At 33.1% G+C, this 21466-nt stretch overlaps 1 protein-coding gene across 1 annotated transcript in view; it reads left to right on the top strand.

The window, feature by feature from the left end:
- The window catches only part of TRPM7 (transient receptor potential cation channel subfamily M member 7), a 58704-nt gene that overhangs the window by 15138 nt on the left and 22100 nt on the right, over positions 1 to 21466 (top strand). The window contains exons 5-19 of the mRNA XM_019664038.1: positions 729 to 869; positions 1152 to 1286; positions 1862 to 2142; positions 3147 to 3375; positions 4407 to 4562; positions 4640 to 4783; positions 6519 to 6647; positions 8412 to 8690; positions 11137 to 11311; positions 13535 to 13661; positions 15250 to 15434; positions 16118 to 16250; positions 16909 to 17624; positions 20360 to 20424; positions 21333 to 21392. Of these exons, the coding sequence (XP_019519583.1) occupies positions 729 to 869; positions 1152 to 1286; positions 1862 to 2142; positions 3147 to 3375; positions 4407 to 4562; positions 4640 to 4783; positions 6519 to 6647; positions 8412 to 8690; positions 11137 to 11311; positions 13535 to 13661; positions 15250 to 15434; positions 16118 to 16250; positions 16909 to 17624; positions 20360 to 20424; positions 21333 to 21392 (2955 nt within the window). The remainder of the gene's footprint in view (positions 1 to 728; positions 870 to 1151; positions 1287 to 1861; positions 2143 to 3146; positions 3376 to 4406; positions 4563 to 4639; positions 4784 to 6518; positions 6648 to 8411; positions 8691 to 11136; positions 11312 to 13534; positions 13662 to 15249; positions 15435 to 16117; positions 16251 to 16908; positions 17625 to 20359; positions 20425 to 21332; positions 21393 to 21466) is intronic.

Here is a 21466-nt window from a genome sequence, read left to right as displayed (position 1 = left end):
ATACATGGTGATGTAAGTTCATGGTGATGGTAAGAGGGCAGAATTGGTTAATATAGATCAATCATCTGATGATTAAACCCTTTTTTTTTTTTTTGAGATTATTTGATGAGATTGACCAAGTATTCTATTCTGAAACAGGCAATCTTTTGAAACTCACAAGTGAATTTTGTCCCAGAAGTTCATTTGTAAATTGATGACCTGGGAAAATGAAGTCTTAGCTCTAAACAGTGTTATAAGTGGTACTTAAATCCTAGATGAGGCTATAAAAACCTGTGTGACCTATAATATAGCCAGTATAATTTTGGTTTAAAAAATAGTTACAAGTAAGTATTTATGGGCCCATCAAGAAACATAATTAACATTTATAGCATTTTTGCAGGAAATGCAATTTATGATATGTGCCACAGTGAAAATGGAATACTTGGTTCCTAGAAGTTCCTTTGCCTCTGTGTGTGAATTATAGGGCAATGGAGAGATCACGTTATCTTTCTGCTGTAAACCTTACTCCTATCTTGAGCCACACCTTTGAGACTTCAAACTGGAGAATCTCCTTTTCTTACAAAAGGAAACAGAAACATCACTCCTTTCTCCTGTAAAGATAGCTGCTGGAAATCCCAGCTTCCTGAAACAAGTAAACATTTGTCATTTTGGAGAGTAGGCGCATTTTTAGGCATGGAATTACTGAGAAATACTATTTTGTTTTTTTAAAACGAATATTTTATTTCCAGGGAAATCTTCCTCCAGGATACAAGGTCACTCTAATTGATATAGGACTCGTTATTGAATATCTTATGGGAGGAACCTATAGATGCACCTACACTCGGAAACGTTTTCGATTAATATATAATAGTCTTGGTGGAAATAATCGGGTATGTAAGATTTGGGGGGAAGTCTATATTATTAATATGTTTTAAAATTAACTCATATACTTTAAAAGTTAAAAAGTACTTATATTAGAATGGTAAAAATACATTGTCTTAAAAATATAATATTTTTAACTAAGAATATTTAGAAATATTTTATAATTGAAATACTAAACAAATCATATTTTTCATGTATGTATATATATTTTTATGTATATAAACTGATTCTTGAATTTTTATAGATATTAGCTTATTTAAATCTAAAAACTAATAAGCTTTCATTTGTAGAGATCTGGCCGAAATACCTCCAGCAGCACTCCTCAGTTGCGAAAAAGTCATGAATCTTTTGGCAATAGGGCAGATAAAAAGGAAAAAATGAGACATAATCATTTCATTAAAACAGCACAGCCCTACAGACCAAAGGTATTTTTGTTTAAATATTACAATTCCTGGATTTTGGATTTTGTTCTTTCTAAATTACTTAGTATTATGAAACAAAAATTTTGTTTTAGTAAGAGTTGCCTTTTGTTATTAGATATTTTATGTTCTTGATTCTTTTTTTGCCATATACAATAAGATATTCACTGTGAGTTAATGTTTCTATTAAGCTTTTCATATTTAGCTATGATAATCGAATTTTTAAGATGTTTTGTAAATATAACTTTTATTCAATTTTTACTTGGTTAACAACATGCAAGACAAAGGCATTATCTAAACTTTGCTTTCATTAAAATTGTGTTTTGTCAGATACTAGTTGAAATATTTAGGCCCTTTCTTTAACCTTGGAAAACTTTGTTATAGAGACATTTTTTGGAAATGTCATTTCCATGTAATAGATTTTGAGCTATAATAAAAATCAAGTATATAAAATGTATACTGTTTAATTTGTGCAGTTATTTGAAATTGAAGAAGATCATAAAGGAGATTTTATAAAAATTCTTACATGAATGTCTTGGCCTTATTATAATGAACCTTATAACATTTATTTTCCCTTGAAGATTGATACAGCTGTGGAAGAAGGAAAGAAGAAAAGAACCAAAGATGAAATTGTAGATATTGATGACCCAGAAACAAAGCGCTTTCCTTATCCGCTTAATGAGCTGTTAATTTGGGCTTGCCTTATGAAAAGGCAGGTCATGGCTCGTTTTTTATGGCAGCATGGTGAAGAATCAATGGCTAAAGCGTTAGTTGCCTGTAAAATCTATCGTTCAATGGCCTATGAAGCAAAGCAGAGTGACCTTATAGATGATACTTCAGAAGAATTGAAACAGTATTCCAAGTAAGTTCTATTTTACCACTTGAAACATTTTTAAAATACAAGATAGATTGTGTTTAAGTGAAGGTTATGGTGTCATGCACTAAGTGGGTCTATATATGTAATTTTACTGCTTTAATTAAGAGAAAAATATATTAGGTATTTTTTAAAATTCAGAAAGAAACTTTGCTGCCTATGCATGTATAAAAGAGGTTATGTTTTAACAATGCAAAAGTTAAATAATTCATCAAGAAAGAAGAAATACCAGAAGTCAGTTTAATGGTTGCACATAGTAGCACTTAGATTAGGAAATGCTCCACTTGACATGGTAAGGAAAGGAAGAAAGTGAAATTTGAACTGTGTTCTAAGGAAATGAATTAAACTGGAAGAGCATTTCAGATGGTGGAACTACATATATAGAAGAATGAAACAATTCACAGAAGCTTACAGTTTGCTCAGGAGACTAATGGAATATTAAGCTACAAAAGCAGTTTCTAGGAAGCTTTATGATAGAGAATAGGTCCTCCCTTTCCCAAAGTAGGCTGACTTTAGAAGAGGGTAGAATTGTTACTGAAAATAACTCAAGTAGGGATTCTATGGTTACTTACTGAGGATTTAAAATTGCAGGTGTTTTTCATGATTAGGTTAGTCCTTCCATTATTCCTTTCTTAATGGGTACCAATTTTTTCTGTATTGAAATGACTATATAGAAATTTTATAACTGAACATTGTCAGTTTTAGTTTCCTGTGACACCGTAGGTTTATTTCCATGACCAGGAGAAAGTGCTCTGGAGTCAACCTTTCAGTCTTGTTTTTAATGTGACATATTTTAATACTTTGTGATTTCCACATAGTAGTAGATACTGAAAACATAGAGCTACTATGATTCTAATGCCTCACAATTCCCTAAGTGTGTGTGAGAAAATATTAAAAACTGAAATGGTTATGAATGAATTTAAGAATAGTAGTTTAAAACTGCAGTTTGGTAATCTGAAAATGTTTTGGCTTTTATCTTTTATGTATGATAGTGATTTTGGACAACTGGCAGTTGAATTACTAGAACAATCCTTCAGACAAGATGAAACCATGGCTATGAAATTGCTCACTTATGAACTGAAAAACTGGAGTAATTCCACCTGCCTTAAGTTAGCAGTTTCCTCAAGACTTAGACCATTTGTAGCCCACACCTGTACACAAATGTTATTATCTGATATGTGGATGGGAAGGCTGAATATGAGGAAAAATTCCTGGTACAAGGTATACCTTAGAAATAATTTGATATAAAGTGTGTGATTAGATAAAAAGAACAGAGGAATTAGCCCAGATGTATAGTAAAATACCTTGATTTATGAGAGTGGTGGGGATGGGGGTAATGGCATTTTATCCCAAGTGGGATGAGGTGTCTTTTTTTCCTCCTGTTCTTCACTCTGAACCCTTTTCAGATGTGTATAGTGATTGTTGCTCTTATCTGAGCCAGAAGCGTGAGGCCAACAAATGGAAGTACTGGCATTTACAGCCCTGAGCAGCTTTAACAATGTTGCTGCTTTATGAAAAGATGATTCCCAAATTCTGTAATTTAGAACCTACTTACTAACTTAATAATTGGTTTCTTTTAATTTACTTGAAGTATATTGGATATACCTGGCTTTTTGGTCGAGAATTTGGGTAAAGGGTTGGCTGGTACTTTAGTTTTCATCATTTTAAATAAGATATAGAAATGCACAAATCAGGCAAGTAGTTTAACCATTGACCATTGTAAATAACAAACAAACATCTACTAAAATAAAAATTGTGAAAGATTAACCAATAGAAAGCCCTGATACACAATTATAATTTCTTTGTGCTTAGGATTTTGCAGGTAATACATAAAATTCTAGAAATAAACCTTTTTGTTTATGTAGGCACAAGCTGAGTTTTGGAACACTGGCAGAGAGATTTAGGATGAAATTAAGCACATAGCAACTTTATAAGTCTTAAATTCTGTCTAAACAAAAATGTATTTTCTGAACAAATTGTAATCTCATTATTTTTAAAGGCCAAGTCTCTATTAAAACCTTTTCTATACCCTCATATCATAATACTCAAATGTTTTGTTATTCCTTAAAACAATTCACCCTACGCCTCTTTAAATAATATAAGTACAAATGAAGTTTTTGGTTTTTCCCCCTATACTGCCAGGGGCAAAATGTCTAGTAATTAGGCTATTTGATACCTTTTTGTTGCTTTTGTTGTATTCTTAAAGCTCATTAATTTTAAAATGTAAACTTATGTGTTTCTGAAATTTTTAGGTTATATTAAGCATTTTAGTTCCACCTGCCATATTAATGCTAGAATATAAAACTAAGGCTGAAATGTCCCATATTCCACAATCTCAAGATGCCCATCAAATGACAATGGAAGATAGTGAAAACAACTTTCAAAACATAACAGAAGAAATTCCTATGGTAAGGAGGAAAAAAATTTTTCAGTAAATGTATATTTATTGTGAATAAACTTACAATAAGTGTTATTTTTATTTTAGGAAGTATTTAAAGAAATCAGAATATTGGACAATAATGAAGGAAAGAATGAAATGGAGATACAAATAAAATCCAAAAAGCTTCCAATCACACGAAAGTTTTATGCCTTTTATCATGCACCAATTGTTAAATTCTGGTTTAACACGGTATGTTTTTAAATTGTATGAGAATAATGATTTTAAAAGATAGGCTTTAGGGCACCTTTAGTCTAGAGTCCATATGGATCTTGATGTACCTCAGATCACTAAAAAGCCATTTTTACTTACAAGAGCAATAAGTTTGACTTAGTTTCATTCAAATTTCCATCATATAGAATGATAAACACTAATAAATCTTAGCTCTAATTAGAACCTGAAATTTACTAAACAAATATGTGGTAACCATATGCCTTTTTTAAGTGAGTAGCAAATATCAATCATCTAAAAATATTGGTAAAGATTAAACAAAATAAACTGATAAACAACTATAATTTCTTTGTGCTTTAGGATTTTGTAGATAATGTTAAAATTTTGGAGAAACCTTTCTTGCAGTGTTAATTGACAGTGAAGAGTAATCTAGAGCATTCATATAGTTTTATTTATTTTAATTAATAGCTTGTTTCTTAATCATATTATAGTACATGTTTGATTATCTGCCACATAATTGGTTTTTCTCTTGCTTTATGGAAGAACAGATTTTACTACCAGATAAATGAGCATATATGTCCACAGAGGGGATGGACTCGCCTGAAGAAAAACACATGAGATTAGCCTGTACTTTTAACCAGGGGCTGAGCGGATAAGTTTTTACTCCGCTTCCCAGGAAAACTCTTAAGTTGTTTTTGATTTTGTTACTTTTTAGAATCGCCTAAGTTCACAAATGGCTTTGTACAAAATGAACATTTGAGAATTTGTCCTAAAACCATTGCTTTCTCACCCACACATGTGCCCATTAACCTGAGACTAATTAATTACATGTCCTTCTCAATATGAAAATTTTCTTGCTCCCATGTTGTTTAGATGTTGAAATTGCACATCTGAATTACCTAATATAATCCTCAAATTCTGTCCCCATTAATGGAAATAATGTAGGTTTCTGACATTTGCGTTCATCTGAATGACTTTTTCAAAATGGAAACCCAGTTGGCTACAGGAATTTCTCTTTTCTTTATTGGAATTTACTTTTCTACCCTGCCATAGCTTAAATCTGGGATATGGCTTGTTTTAAGACTGGTAGAGGCAAGAATGATGAGTGGATTCTTAGCCACACGTGTTCAATGGTCAAAGAGTCTGAGTTTTCCTCTGAAATGAAATGACTATTCAGACATTATTTTGCATAGAACTTATCATCTTTTTTGTTATAAGAATCAGAAGTGGGATTTTGTCTTACTTAGGGATAATGGTTTTTAGATTGGTTTCCATTTCTTAGTATTCAAGCTCAGTGTCTGGGAGCTAGGAAAATACCATTTGTCTTCCTAGGAATACTTACTATTCGGTTGCGGGAGGGAAGAGGCAGGCAGGTAGAATGTGTTTCTTGATTATGATGGTGGTGAAGTTCTATAATAAAATTAATATATTATGATATTTTAGGTATAAGCTAAATGGGATTCAATTACTTGGACTAAGCTGAGAACATAAACCCTGGCATTATAAAATTCTTCCTCTGAGAAATACGAAAAACTCAACAAGGTTCTAGAATTATACATTTATACCCGGAGACCATTTATATTTTGATTGATAAATGCAAAGTCTGCACTGAAGAAGAGTTACTTCTAAAACTATTTTAATGATTGAAGCTGGGAGATTGTTCACAGGAGCTCGGTGTTTTTGTGTGTATGCTTGAAAATTTTCATAGTAAACTACTTTGAAATCAATTTTATTCATATCTTGTATTTTTTATTAGTTGGCTTACTTAGGTTTTCTGATGCTTTATACATTTGTGGTTCTTGTACAAATGGAGCAACTGCCTTCAGTTCAAGAATGGATTGTTATTGCTTACATTTTTACCTATGCTATTGAAAAAGTCCGTGAGGTATGTCTTCAGTTTTCCTATCAGTAAGTTATTATATATATGGAGGGTGTTTTGTTTTGTTCGGAGTATGTATGTGGGTGTGTTTATGTGTTTTATGTTTATCATAATTTCAGTAGGTGATGACTTTATAGGAGTGTAGAACATTTTTATTTTTGCTGTTCTAAAGATCATGGCAAAAGATTAGGAATCAGTGTGCTGTTAACTTTGTCACAATTACAAAGACAATGATTTGTCTCAGAAACATAGCCTAGATCTGTTTTTGCTTTATTTCCTCAACATTCATACACTATCTGTTCTCTGCCACTCATCAAAAAGTATTAAATATACACATAGTCAATCAGCTAAGTAAATTATAAATAGGATTTTTATTTTGCTCTTGTGTTTGACTGCCCCTTAAGTGTACTCTATTTCCCATTGAATTGTCATATAGATTTAGATGTCTGTGTCTATCAGAGTTTTCAATTTAAACTGTAAATTTTTCAACATCCTGATTTTGAAAAAAAGTTTTTTCCTTAAATAAATTTTTATACTTTTTCTTTCTTTTTGTAGCTGAGCCATCCTGCCACCTGTTGGCAGCTCAGCAGAAGCTCAGCTCGGGCCGGGCATCAAACCGGTGACACTGTTGCTCAGAGCTCTCACTCTTGAGCAAGCTCTTAACCAACTGAGCCACTTGGCCGGCCTACTATACTTTCTATTCAAACTAGTAGCTACATAAGTGTTGTTTTATAACACATTTACTTAATTCTGAATTATTTCATGTCTTTGCTTTACATTTAGAGAATATGTTAAATTGCAAAAACAAATAGAAGGCATTGTACTGACCTTCCACTTAGGTATCATAGGATTTATCTTATTAAATAGCTTGTTATGCATTTTAAATTTCTGAGTGCCATGGTTCATATGTTTATAAAGTCTGTTATTTTACCAACATGTTTTTAGAAATTAAGTCGTTAAATGACAAAAACAAGTTGCAGTGATTTTTTTTTTTTTTTAGTGTACATTCATAAAACAGTTCTGCAAGGATTCATTAGCTAGTACAGGCATACCTCAGAAATATTGCACATTCCATTCCAGACCACTATAATAAAACTATTCTCTCAATAAAGCGAGTTGTAATCTTTCTGCTGGTGGAGGGTTTTGCCTTCTCTTTGTAAAAAACACAACACCTGTAAAACCCAATAAAGCAAAGTGCAATAAAATTAGATGCCTATAATAAAAGTAGTTGCCTCTAGTGGGGCTAAGGGAGAAAAGTGGAAGGGAGACTTTTCAGTATTTATTATACATTATGGTTTTGAAGATGTAAATGTATTACCATTCCCCACAAAAAAATTTTAATTTGTATATTGAAAAGAAGAGATAAGTACAACTACTAAAACCATTGAGTTGTTTACTTTTGCAAATAAGGCACTGTTGGAAGATCCTACCAGGATATCTTAGTGTTGTTTAAATGAAAAACAACAACTTTTCAAAAATATCTCACATTCCAATTCTAGAGAACTGTGTTCTAACCCAAGATTTTTAGCTTAGTTTGGTTGAGCAGTTCATTTGTAGGTTGTCGTTGTTTTTTTTCTCTATCATAGAATGAGGATAACTGTCTCTGATATTTTAGTGAATTGTTTTGGTGATCAAATGCATCATCAAATGCCAAGATAACAAAAAATACTTTGAATTATTAAAAGATACATAAAATTTTGTGATATTATAATTGCTGGTATATTTTTCCATAGGAAGAAATTGATTAAATTCTGTTTTTAAAACCTTTAGATCTTTATGTCTGAAGCTGGGAAAATAAGCCAAAAGATTAAAGTGTGGTTTAGTGATTACTTCAATATCAGTGACACAATTGCCATAATTTCTTTCTTCGTTGGATTTGGACTAAGATTTGGAGCAAAATGGAACTTTGAGGATGCATATAATAATCATGTTTTTGTGGCTGGAAGATTAATTTACTGTCTTAACATAATATTTTGGTATGTGCGTTTGCTAGATTTTCTAGCTGTAAATCAACAGGCAGGACCTTATGTAATGATGATTGGAAAAATGGTAAGTTGAGAGACATCTGATATCATGGGTTTATTGATGTTGTTTCTTAAAATCATAAAAACGTTAACATAGTTTTACTTGAACCAGAGAATGTTGTTTCAGTTTATTTGCTTTGTACTCCAAATCGACCTTTCCTAAGTACATTAACTTTTGAAGATAATATTTGATGGGTATGGTTAGGAAAACCGTATTTTATTCGTTGTATGTTGAAACACTTTAATTTTTAAATGCTACTTGCTATGAATCTTTGAGACTAGAATGAAAGATACGAACTTATCTCCAATCTGTGAATTTCTTTTCACCTTTACTCCCACTACCCTAACTAAACCAATCTATCACCATCTGGCACCTGCAGTATTCTAGTAATCTGTAGACTCACAGCCACTCTGGTTTATCTTTAACATGCAGGGGAGCCAGAGTAATTCCTTCAAAATGCAAATCTGCATGTCACTTCCCTTTCTTAATAAATTTTTTCATGGTTTTACATTACTTCTAGAGGTCAGTGTACATAGTGAAACCCATAAGCCCTACCCAGTTTGGCCTTGCTTTTCTTTCTTTTTTTTTTTTTAATTTTTAATTTTGAGGTAATTATAGATTCACATACAGTTGTGAGAAATGATGACAGAGAGAGCCTGTGGACCCTTTACCTAGTTTTCTCCAATAGTAACATCTTCCGTGCTTTTTTTTAAGTCTAGCCTCCTTGCAAACTTTTTATCTTGCTCTAGTCACATAGGGATCCCTATATTTTCTTTAGCACAACTCCTATCAGAGTACCATGGCTTATATTGTTTTTTCTGCCTGGAGTGATCATCTTCATCTACACTCATACTCTCAGCCTTTTTAACTAATTGACTTAAGTTTATACTTCAGATCTCAGCTCCAACATGATTTTTTTTTTTTCAGGAAAGCTTTTTTGATGTCCTCCAGCTAGATCAATAAAAATTGTAGATAAATGTTTGGATTCCAGAGTATATCAAATGCCATGAATAATGTTTTGATGGATTATTTACCTTTTAAAAATCTTCTGTCCCAAGATTTTGTTTATTGAAAACATACGTTCTCTCGGTTATTTTCTTAAATGCTCAAAGAAAGCATTATTTGACTCTTTTTAAGAAAACTGAATATTGGGGGAGGTATTAGGACTCTGATTTGCAAGCCACGGAGACTCAACTTTAACTTAATTTTGAAAGGCAATTGATTGGCAGATCTACCAGTTTTAAAGATGAAAGATCAAATCTAAATGATTACATGTAAATATTTTATAATTACTCCATCCAATCCAGACCTGTTATCCTCTTTACCTTTCACATTCTTGCCTTCCATTTCTACTTGGTAAATATTCATTTTAAAAATACATGAAAATGTCATAATAATTTTTTTAGGTTGATTTACTATTGCAGTTGTTGGTTCACAGTAAATTAAGGTGCAAATTTATTGTAAATGTAATCTCTTGGTCTGTATGGGACTTACCTCAGCAGATTATTATTTGTGGATGGATATTATATATTGCTTGAATGAGACAACATTCACTTTTTTAGATGTAAATACTGAACACTGCACCTAAATAAGTAGATATAAATTAAAATTTTATTGTAGCATTTCACTTAATTCTTTGAATTCCTGAGTAGTGATGCTAAAATTCACACTGATTTAACAATAAAAATTATTTTTTAGTAATTTATTAGGTAATTTAGTTCAATTAGTCATTTTCTCAGTTTTGTTGAAATTTAAAAATTGCAAATTACCTGATTTGCAAACAGATAATTAGTCTCACTTATTTTTTCAACACTCATACTATCTGATAATTCAGTTTGTTTTTGTTTAGGTCCTAGGAGATTTTCATAGCCCAGGGCAAGGGGGAGGGTTCAGTATGGGTGAGAAGAATGCCTTCTTTTTTTTTTTTTTTTTAAGTGGGCAAAGGACAGTTATCAGAGGGAGGTAGAAAAGAAAGTGTGCACCTTCAATATAAGAACAGAGCAGTTTTAAGAAAAAGCACTTATGGAAATTGGTTCTTTGAATCTGCCCATGTTCTATACCTCTTTAAAATCTTCATGGGGGTCAGCCAAGTGGCTCAGTTGGTTAAGAGCTCGCTCAAGAGTGTGAGCTCTGAGCAACAGCGGTTCAATGCCTGGCCCAAAAAAACCCCAAAAAACAAAAGATAAAATCTTTATGGACTCCAGATAGGCAGACTCCAGTTTGAACCAGAGATAACATTTTCTTATATAGAAGATGCCATGACTTGCTCAGCTTCACAGATCAATTTTTACATAATATTCTTGATGTTAAGGTTTATGTAGTGATGAGAGTTTTCTGAATGCTAATACTAGGAATAAAAAGAAACTCAAAGATTCTAGTTATGTATTAGCACATTAGAAACGTTTTTAAGATGAAAATTGTCATTGTGTTTACATTCCTATGTATTTTAACAGTGTTCATCTTTTAACAGGTTGCCAATATGTTCTACATTGTAGTGATTATGGCTCTTGTATTACTTAGTTTTGGTGTTCCCAGAAAGGCAATACTTTATCCTCGGGAAGAACCATCTTGGACTCTTGCTAAAGATATAGTTTTTCATCCATACTGGATGATTTTTGGTGAAGTTTATGCATATGAAATTGATGGTAAGGATTTGTATTTATTTACACATTCATCTTTTGGTTATTTTATGTTTTAAAATCAACTGCATTATAGTAATATTACATATTTTCACAAGCAAGGTATTATCAGCGTAACCCCTCCCACAACACATTAGTTAACCCCAGAAGAAACATAACAAAAATTAATTAAAGAAAAAAGTATTTTAGAATTTTTTCAGTTACAAATCAAAGAAATATGGCCTAAACTGGCTTACGCAGGAAGGACATTTATTAGCTCACATAACAGAAAATTCAGAGGTAGAATTGTCTTAGGGATTGGTTAATTCATAGCCAAGGACATCTGTTCTTTTTCATCCTATTGGTCTATAATCACAGTGTCTCATTCATACAGGTTTCCCTTATAATCATGAAGCACTGTAACTAACCACACTGTTTTCCATGATTCTCTTAAGGGGAAAAAAGATCCCTTTCCCAGAACCCCTATTGAACATGTTCTTTCAGTTCATTAACTCAGATCTTTTCAGCCTACTTATCTCTGAAACAGGGCAAGGGTAATGAGATTGCATTAATTAGTTTAGACCAGTTGTAGGTTGGATATAACTCTTGAATTATAAAATTCAACTGTGAATATATTCTCTGCATAAGGTAATAGATTTTTTTATTGTTTTAGTTAGACTAGATAACTTGTGAACATAAGTGGTGGAGCCAACTTTCAAGGCTGTTCTACTGACCTCTACATTTGAGTTGTAGAATCTTTTTTTTTTTTTTAAAGATTTTATTGGGGAATTGGGGGAAGGGGAACAGACAAAGTTGCTGTTTTGTTCTTCAGCCTAGTTGTGGAGGACTTTGCTTCACTGGCCCATGTTGGTATTATCATTGCACTCTTCCCGGATGAGGCAGATCGGTCACCGGCTTCTGGACGGCTGCTCACGGTGGCTCTTGGCAGCTCACACCGGCTGCCAGCCGCTCACGCTGGCTGCAGGCCACACTTGGTAGCTTATGGCAGCCCACTGCAGCAGGAGCTGCAGCCTACGTTGTCAACGGCGACTCACTGCAGCCCAGCTCCATCGAGCTGTTGTTCACCATCTTAGCTGTGGAGGGCGCAGTGTCACTGGCCCCCATGTGAGATCCGAATCGGGGCCCTGCTGCTCAGAGCTGGTGTCCTAAGCCAGCTCTTAACCAACGTGCCACTCGGCCGGCCCCTAGAATCTTTATTTTTTAGTTCCTTTGATCTCTCTTGCTCTTTCTTTCCCATCTTACTTGACTCCTCTCTCACCCCATAGCAGTGCTGCTCCCTGCCCATCTATTTATAAGTGATTAGCTCAGGGAATGGCCATACAGTGCCCCTCAGTTGTTATCAGATGTTGGTTAAAGCAGTGAGGTTGAACCAGCCTGGTCAGATTTTGTGTTTAATGGGTTCCAGTTTGGTGTTATTTCCCAGTTTTCATTGACTGCTCTTTTTCTGATGTGGCTCAAGTTTAGTTGCTATAAAACATTGGATATTGTTTTTCAGTTTCCTGCATTCTCTTTCTTGGGTATTTGCTTCTTCAAACCAATCTAAATTAAGTGGAAATAGATTCATAAAAATTTTAAAGAATGATAAAAATTTGTCACTAATTCATGATTATTTCATTCTAATCCTTGCCCTACTTAAATAGATTTTACTTTATTCCTCATAACTTTGTTCTGGATATTAAAACTCTTCCCTTCCTTGTTTGTATTCAGCTATATTCTGGCTTCAGAAACATTTATGTGGGGGTAATGAATGCAAGGATTTCAAATCTAATTATTTTATGTTTGAAAGGCACTAGAACCACTCCTTCAACCCTGTTTTGTAACATAATAAGATAAACTTAGTAATCTTTGTGTTTGTAAATTTACTGTTGAGTTTGCAATACTCTTATGATTCATTTATTTTTCTTACAGATATGCTATAGTGTGGCTGAATCTGGGAATTTCATTCTCACTGCTTCTAAGGCTAAACCCTGCCTTGAAGGGTAGACATAACACAAAATTTACTTCCTTGTCTGGAATAGAGTGGTAGAACAGATACCCAAATCCTTCACAAAATTCTTCTGTGTTGAAATAACCATAAGTTGGTGTTCCTATAGCTGCCGGCCCAGAAACTTTTGCTAGAATCTGTGAAACAGATTTGTACATAATCAAAATTTCCTTCTCATGAACAAATACTGATAAAACAGTTACTGGTGAATTACTATATTTAAATTTTTTTTTTTCTTTCTAAAGTGTGTGCAAATGATTCTACTGTTCAGAGTATCTGTGGTCCTGGGACGTGGTTGACTCCATTTCTTCAAGCAGTCTACCTCTTTGTGCAGTATATCATTATGGTCAATCTTCTTATTGCATTTTTCAAGTAAGAATTTTATTCAATTGCTTGTAATGAGATCATTTAATATACATTTCTATTCTTTTTGAAGGAAATATACAAAATTTTAATTATAAAAATTTTATTGAGGCTTAATCTACTAAAATTATCATTGGGATATGTTTGAGATCTTGCTCCTTGGCATTAGTCTTCCGTTTGGCTCAAATAAAGTAAAAAAAAAAAAAAAAAAAAATTTAAATCTGAAAATTACAAAGAAGTAGTCATGCTTTTGTAAATTAAATGAGTTCTAAATTTCAGACTATCTTTCCACATTCAGTTCTTTTATAAATTTAACCTTTATTTGGGATTTTTACTAGGTTGCCTAGGAATACACATCCAGTATACAAACAGAAAGGCAAATAATTCATCAGTAATCCTATTCTTAATATTTCAGTGTACATCTTTCTATTATATTTTATAAATACATATGAACCATATTATCTTTTCAAAAATAATGTCTTTATATTTTATATACTATTTTTCAACATCCCACATTAATAAATATCCTTCTCTAGTTTATTCTTAATGGCTACGTGGTATCCCATGATATAGACCATAATTTTTTTTTTTTTTTTAAAGATTTTATTGGGGAATCAGGGGAAGGGGAACAGACAAGTTGCTGTTGTTTGTTCTTCAGTCTAGTTGTGGAGGATGTCGCTTCACTGGCCCAAGTTGGCACCATCATTATGCTCTTCCAGGGTGAGGCAGATCAGTCGCCGGCTTCTGGACAGCCGCTCACAGTGGCTGCTGGCCGCTCATGCTGGCTGCTGGCAACACACGGAGGCTTATGGCAGCCCACTGCAGCAGGGGACTGCAGCCCACGCCGTCACTGGCGACCCACGGCAGCCCAGCTCCAGGTCGAGCTGTTGTTCAGCATCTTAGCTGTAGAGGGCAGTGTCACTGGCCCTCATATGTGGGATCCGAACTGTGGCCCTCTGGCATCCCAAGCCAGTTCTTAACCAACACGCCACTCGGCCGGCCCTTATAGACCATAATTTTTCAAGCCAATATGTTATATAACTCAATTCGATTATTTATAATTATTTTCCCAAAACGACATTGTGGTTAAATTTTTGTATCAGTCCTTAAGTATTTCCGTAGAATGTTTTTCTAAAAGTAGAACTATTTAGTATATGTATTTTTTGGGACTTTTTGCAATTAAGTCAAAATAGGCCTGTGTCCCCAAATCTCTGCCAACACTAGACATTATTATCTTTTTAATGGTTGCTAATTTGATAGTATGTAAAGGATCTTGTTTTTATTTGAACTTATTTCATGGTTGCTAAGGTTGAATGTTTTCTTATTTTTTTGTTACTCATATATAATTTTCAAATCTTAAAATCATATTTTCTGCTAGTTTTTCTAGGGATTTTTAATTAAGACTCTCAGCAATATCATATTTGTGCTTTATACTTGTTGCATGTATTTTAGCCAGTTTCTCATTTGCGTTTTAGTCTTGTTATGGTAGGGTACACTTGAATCCTTATTTAGAACAGAATTACAACTAAATCTTTATCTTTTAAAACTTCAAAACATGGTTAGCTAACTTCGTTTTACTTTTATTCTATTATACAAGTAATGTGTATTTACAAGTGAAGGCAATTTCCAATATTGTGTGGAAGTACCAGCGTTATCATTTTATTATGGCTTATCATGAGAAACCAGTTCTGCCTCCACCACTTATCATTCTCAGCCATATAGCTTCTCTGTTTTGCTACATATGTAAAAGAAGAAAAAAAGATAAGACTTCAGATGGACCAAGTAAGTAAAATATATTAAAGCCAGTATTTTTATTTTATCACTTATCAGTGTTACACTAAAACCTAAGTAGTAATTTTATTCAGAAGACTTAATTGGTTAATGTTATTGTATCTTGTTGCATTTGCCTAAACATAAAAGACTCTTAAGAGCAATATGATATCTATAAAAGTGAGTTTAGTATTAAAGTTCTTTGTGAGTATCGCATCTCAGTTTGTTTTTGTTAATGGTAATGTACACCATAACACTTGCTGTTTTACAAACCATTTTTGCTGCTTTGGAATCAATAATACTTTTAATACATTTTGTGCACTGCATGAAACTAATCACCACATCAAACTGTGCTTAAAATTTTACAATGCCTGTCTATTCTACCAATTCAGTTGTTAAATTCCTCTACTTGGATGTGTGAAGGAGAGAGGTCTGAGAGAGATGGGAAAGTGTTTTGTAGGAAAAGAAAATTAGAACAGGAGGAAATCTCTGAAACTTCTGCTGATGACATCAGACTGAGTGAAGGAAAAAATAGAAATACTTGTCTAGTGCTTTAGAAATACAGCAATAAAATGAGAAAAAAATTGCAGATCATGTATATAATCTTATGAACCCTGAGTAATTCATAAGGCTAAAGAGCAAAAGCTTGAAATCTTGTAGTCTTCATTGATTTTTGTTTCCTTTTCTCTCCTTAGAACTTTTTTTAACAGAAGAAGATCAAAAGAAACTTCATGATTTTGAAGAGCAGTGTGTTGAGATGTATTTTAATGAAAAAGATGACAAATTCCATTCTGGGAGTGAAGAGAGAATTCGTGTCACTTTTGAAAGGTTCAGAAGCTCTTTAATTATAATTGATTATATGTCAGAGTGGGTCCTACTAGTTATATCTCTTATACATGGTCATTATTCAATTCATGTTTGTCAAACAAGTAAGTTTAGTAATAATTTTACCTTATGTGTTGGGAGACAGTTCAGTTCTTCTAATATTTCATGTAAGTCAGTAAGTCAATCCTTTATTTTTTGACCTTCATTAACAAAGGGCAGAGAAGAGTCTGTGTTTTTTACCAGTTGGAGAAAAGTAAAACTGCCCTCATTATTTTAAAGTGTTTCTTTCTATTGGCTTTGCTACATTCTGGAAGCATATGGTGTTTGTGTAGTTACAATAATGGTAATGGTGATTCTATGATTATAGCTGTATACACATTTCTTGTGTTACTCTGATGTGGGGAAACTGGAATAAATAGCCTTGGAACAAAAACATGTTTTGAAATCTTACATTTTATTATAATAGGATTAGCACTGGATCCTTCTTAAATATAAGGTGTGTCTTCTATAAATAAATAGCTGTACCTTATTTCATATCTTGCCTTGTTTAAGTGCATGTAAAATTTTTTCCTTTTTACCATTATCATTTATTAAGATTACCAAAAAAATGTCTAAAACAATTATTTTCAACATTTATGAAAAGCCTGTTTTTCTCCTACAGAGTGGAGCAGATGTGCATTCAGATTAAAGAAGTTGGAGATCGTGTCAACTATATAAAAAGATCATTACAGTCATTAGATTCTCAAATTGGCCATTTGCAAGACCTTTCAGCTCTGACTGTGGATACATTAAAAACACTCACTGCTCAGAAAGCTTCGGAAGCTAGTAAAGTTCACAATGAAATCACACGAGAATTGAGCATTTCCAAACATTTGGCTCAAAACCTTATTGATGATGGTCCTGTAAGACCTTCTGTATGGAAAAAGCACAGTGTTGTACATACACTTAGCTCCTCTCTTCCTCAAGGTGGTCTTGAAAGTAATAATCCTTTTCTTTGTGATATTTTTATGAAAGATGAGAAAGATCCCCAATGTAATATATTTGGTCAGGATTTTCCTATAATACCCCAGAGAAAAGAATTCAGTTTTCCTGAGGCTGGTTCCTCTTGTAGTGCCTTATTCCCAAGTGCTATTTCTCCCCCAGAACTGCGACAGAGACTACATGGGATAGAAACCTTAAAAATGTTTAGTAAAAATCAAAAGTTAGGCAGTTCACCTAATAGCATACCACATCTATCATCTCCACCAAACAAATTTTTTGTTAGTACTCCATCCCAGCCAAGTTGCAAAAGCCACTTGGAAACTGTAACCAAAGATCAAGAAACTGTTTGCTCTAAAGCTGCAGAAGGAGATAATATAGAATTTGGAGCATTTGTGGGTAAGTTTGACAAACCGATATTTGTATGTCAACGTTATGTAATTTTTAATTATAATTATTACCTTAGAAATAAAAAACTAATTAACAAAACTATGTACTTGTGTGACAAGTGGAATATAGTTCTAATAATAGATTATGGTTCCAAAATTCCTAAAAGGAACCAAGTGGAAGCAGTAGTTTAAATTGGACTGTAATAGTTATATTGGCGTATACCTCTTTGGTGCAGTTTACTATAATAACAATTGTTTGGAAAACTTAATTTGGACTCTGTTTCAAATTTGATCAACTTTTATTGAAAGAACCTGAGTGATTAGTGTTAGTTGTGGAACAATAAAAACGTCCAGGGGAGGCTAGAAATAACTAGAAAAAAGCATTGTTTTATAAAAAGGGTGACCATATAATTTTTCATCCAAACCAGTACATTTTTAAAAGTGAAAGGGTGCACGCCTAATAATTATATTAGGACAATAGCGAAAGCCAGGACTCTACTTGGAAAATGAGTATTTATTATTGACCCATTTATATAACCAGAGAGGAGAACATTTCAGAAAGGAATGATTCATTACTATTACCTCTGATAGCTCAAGTAAAATACGGACTGAAAATATATTTATCTTGGCAGTGATAACATACGAGGTGTGATCAAACAATATGGTTAATGTTAAAATAAAAAAAATTATTACAGTAAAAGGCACATTGCCATTAATCCCCCTCAAAATACTGCCCCTCGCTTTGAACACACTTATCTCATCAATCTTGCCACTTTCTGAAGCAGTTCTGGAAGTCCTCTTTCATGAGTGTCTTTAGTTGTGCTGTCGTGGCTGCCTCCATGTTCTGAATCATTTTGACTTTGGGGAAGAGCCAGAAGTTGCACAGTGCCAGATCTTGTGAATACGGTGGATAAAGACACACCGTAATGGTTTCATTTGACAGGAATTGCCATATACCAGAAACGATGTGTAAAACAGAGCATTGTCATGATGGAGGATGATGATTTATGGCACACTTTAAAACACACCTTCTCTCAACTGTAGCTCAGACCCAACTGACTGCACCAAACATGGTGAAACTTGTCACACACTGTTAGTAAGGTTTGTCACACCATTTCCCATGTTGAACATCCCTGCCTTTCCATTGGATGGCACTCCGCAGCGGCATTTACTATATTTTGTGATCACAACGGACAGGTTCCATGTCACACATCGCTTTTGGTACAGCAATTTCTGTCAAATAAAAACATTACAGTGTGTCCTCATCCACCTTATTCACTGGATCTGGCACCGTGTGACTTCTGGCTCTTCCCCAAAGTCAAAATAACCATGAAACATGGTAAACGTTTTGAATCGATTCAGGACATCGAGACAGCCACGACAGCACAACTAAAGACACGGAAGAGGACTTCCAGAACTGCTTCAGAAAGTGTCAAGAACGATGGGATCAGTGTGTTCAAAGCAAGGGGGAATATTTTGAGAGGGATTAATGGCAATGTATCTTTTACTGTAATAATTTTTTAAAAATTTAAACATTCACCATATTTGTTGATCACACCTTGTATTAATGACCTTGGTTAAAACTGTTTCAGTAAAGGAAATAGCAGAGGGAGAAGCCGGATTATAGTGAAATAAAGTGCGAACGGGAGGCAGGAATGTAAAGAAGGGTGACTGGGGAGCAACTTAAAAGCTGGCAGTGAAAGCAAGAAGAAATAACTAATATTGTGGTTTGTATGTTTAAGATTTATTTGCTTTGTTTTTAGTGATTGGAGACTTCAAGCATATTTAAATGTTGACAGTATGCTATGTGGAAGGAGTAGGTGAAGAGGGAATGCTTTATAGAACTGGTTAGGTCCATAATATTTGGGAGATTATTGTGTTCTAATAGTCTTTGTGTTAGATTATTGAAGGTTAAAGTACTTAATAAAGAATTATTAGAAAACAGCTTGAGTTGTTAGTGGACATAACCAGAATGTTTCAAGGTATGAACAAGACCCTCTGTCTCTTTAGGTTTGAATTTTTCCATCAAGTGGCTTCCTGACTTTGTCTTTAACACTTGTGTGAGTCTTCCAGGACTACAAATTTACCCAGTCATGGAACATGTATAGATTTGTTCAGAAAATATATTATATGCGTGTACAATCTGCAAATTTAGGACAATCCTTTAAGTTATCTAGGTATTGAGCATGCTGATCTCTACTGCTAGGTAATGTGGTTTTGACTGGATTTATAGAAACAACTTTTCCTATATAAAATCCCAATTTATTTTTTAAAAACACATTTTAGTCTTTGTTAATATATTGCTGCTGGCATGGAGAGATATATATCTATATAATATGTGTGTGTGTATATATATATATATATATATATATATATATATATATATAATATGTATATGTTATATATGTAATAAATATATATAATGCTTTTAGATTTCATTATTAATAGTAAAAATTATTGTTATCCTTTTTCCTTTTAAATTTCAAGGAATTCATTTCCTATCACATTTTGAATTTTTGTAGGAGGCCTTTGACTTTTGTTTTAATATATACTGAACTACTCATCTTCAGCTCCTTGATGGATAATTTTCAATATTTATCAAAAGAGCTATAGGAAACTGCAAAACCATCAAAACTACTTGAAAAAGAACATAAATCACTTGTTTATATAGACTTTAGGCAATGACATTATTTTGATAGAAAAGAAAACAATATTTTTTGGTGTTAATTTTTTTCTCTCTTTAAGGACACAGAGATAGCATGAATTTACAGAGGTTTAAAGAAACATCAAATAAGGAAGAAATATTATCCGTAAGTAAATCCTTACAACGGCATAGTTCAATTTTGTTTTGCTGTTTTGAGGTTTAGTTAAAAATAGAATTAAACATTTTTTTCAGTAGAAATATAGTTTTAGCAGAGACCATCATCAACATGGTGATCCCAAATATTTGAAGTTAAGCACAATTTGAAAAAAAAGAAGAAACAATTAAGGACTATGCAGAAATTTACAAATAGCTTGCGTTTATTATAACACAACCCTGGTTCTTCAGGAAAACTGTAGTGTAGCAGTAAAACTCTGAATATGCCAGTAAACTACAATATAATGTGCAAGTGGATATTTAATAAATGTTTGTTAAATAAGTTTTGAAATGTATAAAAATAAAAAAAGGCATGTTTCCTGTCTGAAAATTAGTTTTATTTCTTAACTGTTAATTTTATAAATTATGCATAACTATTAGAGCCTTAAGGATAATAATGTAGCTACACCAACATAATTAAGAGGACTAGAAAAGTGTTAAGTTTCTCCTTCCCTTAAAGAACTTTAGTTGTGAAAATGATCAAGTGACCGGGGACAATGAAAATAAGAGTTTTCCTAAAGCCAAGGAAATGATAATAACAAGAGTTTCTTTGAGTGATTGCTCTTCTTATGTCCATAGTTAATTGTGTAATTGCTGTCAGAACATATTACTTATTACCCTACATATAAAAGGTAGACTCGAGTGCATTTTGATGATGCAGATACTAACATTTGTATTTTTAATACCATGTATTCTGATTAAAGTATTGTACTAAAATGAATAACCTAGTTTAATGTGTTATTAACTAGATTTTGTTAACTTGGAGTTTAATTGGTGATTATATGAAAATTGAGATGTAATGATTATGTGGTGTTCTTTTTCCATATTTGCCTTTAAGTTTGTATTTCTTGTCTCAAATAGGACCAGCAAAATGATGTAAGAAATACAGTTGTGGAGTATTCAGAGATGCCTAAATGTCAGGTAAATGCTCTTTACAATATGTGGGAGTCAGGGTCATCTTAAAATACACATATACCTTTGGATGGAAGAAGTAG

The sequence above is a fragment of the Hipposideros armiger genome, unplaced genomic scaffold (assembly GCF_001890085.2).
Source record: "Hipposideros armiger isolate ML-2016 unplaced genomic scaffold, ASM189008v1 scaffold_12, whole genome shotgun sequence".
In the NCBI taxonomy this organism is placed as follows: Eukaryota; Metazoa; Chordata; class Mammalia; order Chiroptera; family Hipposideridae; genus Hipposideros; species Hipposideros armiger.
The sequence above is the reverse complement of the archived record's forward strand: the minus strand, read 5'-3'. Positions and strand labels throughout refer to the sequence as shown.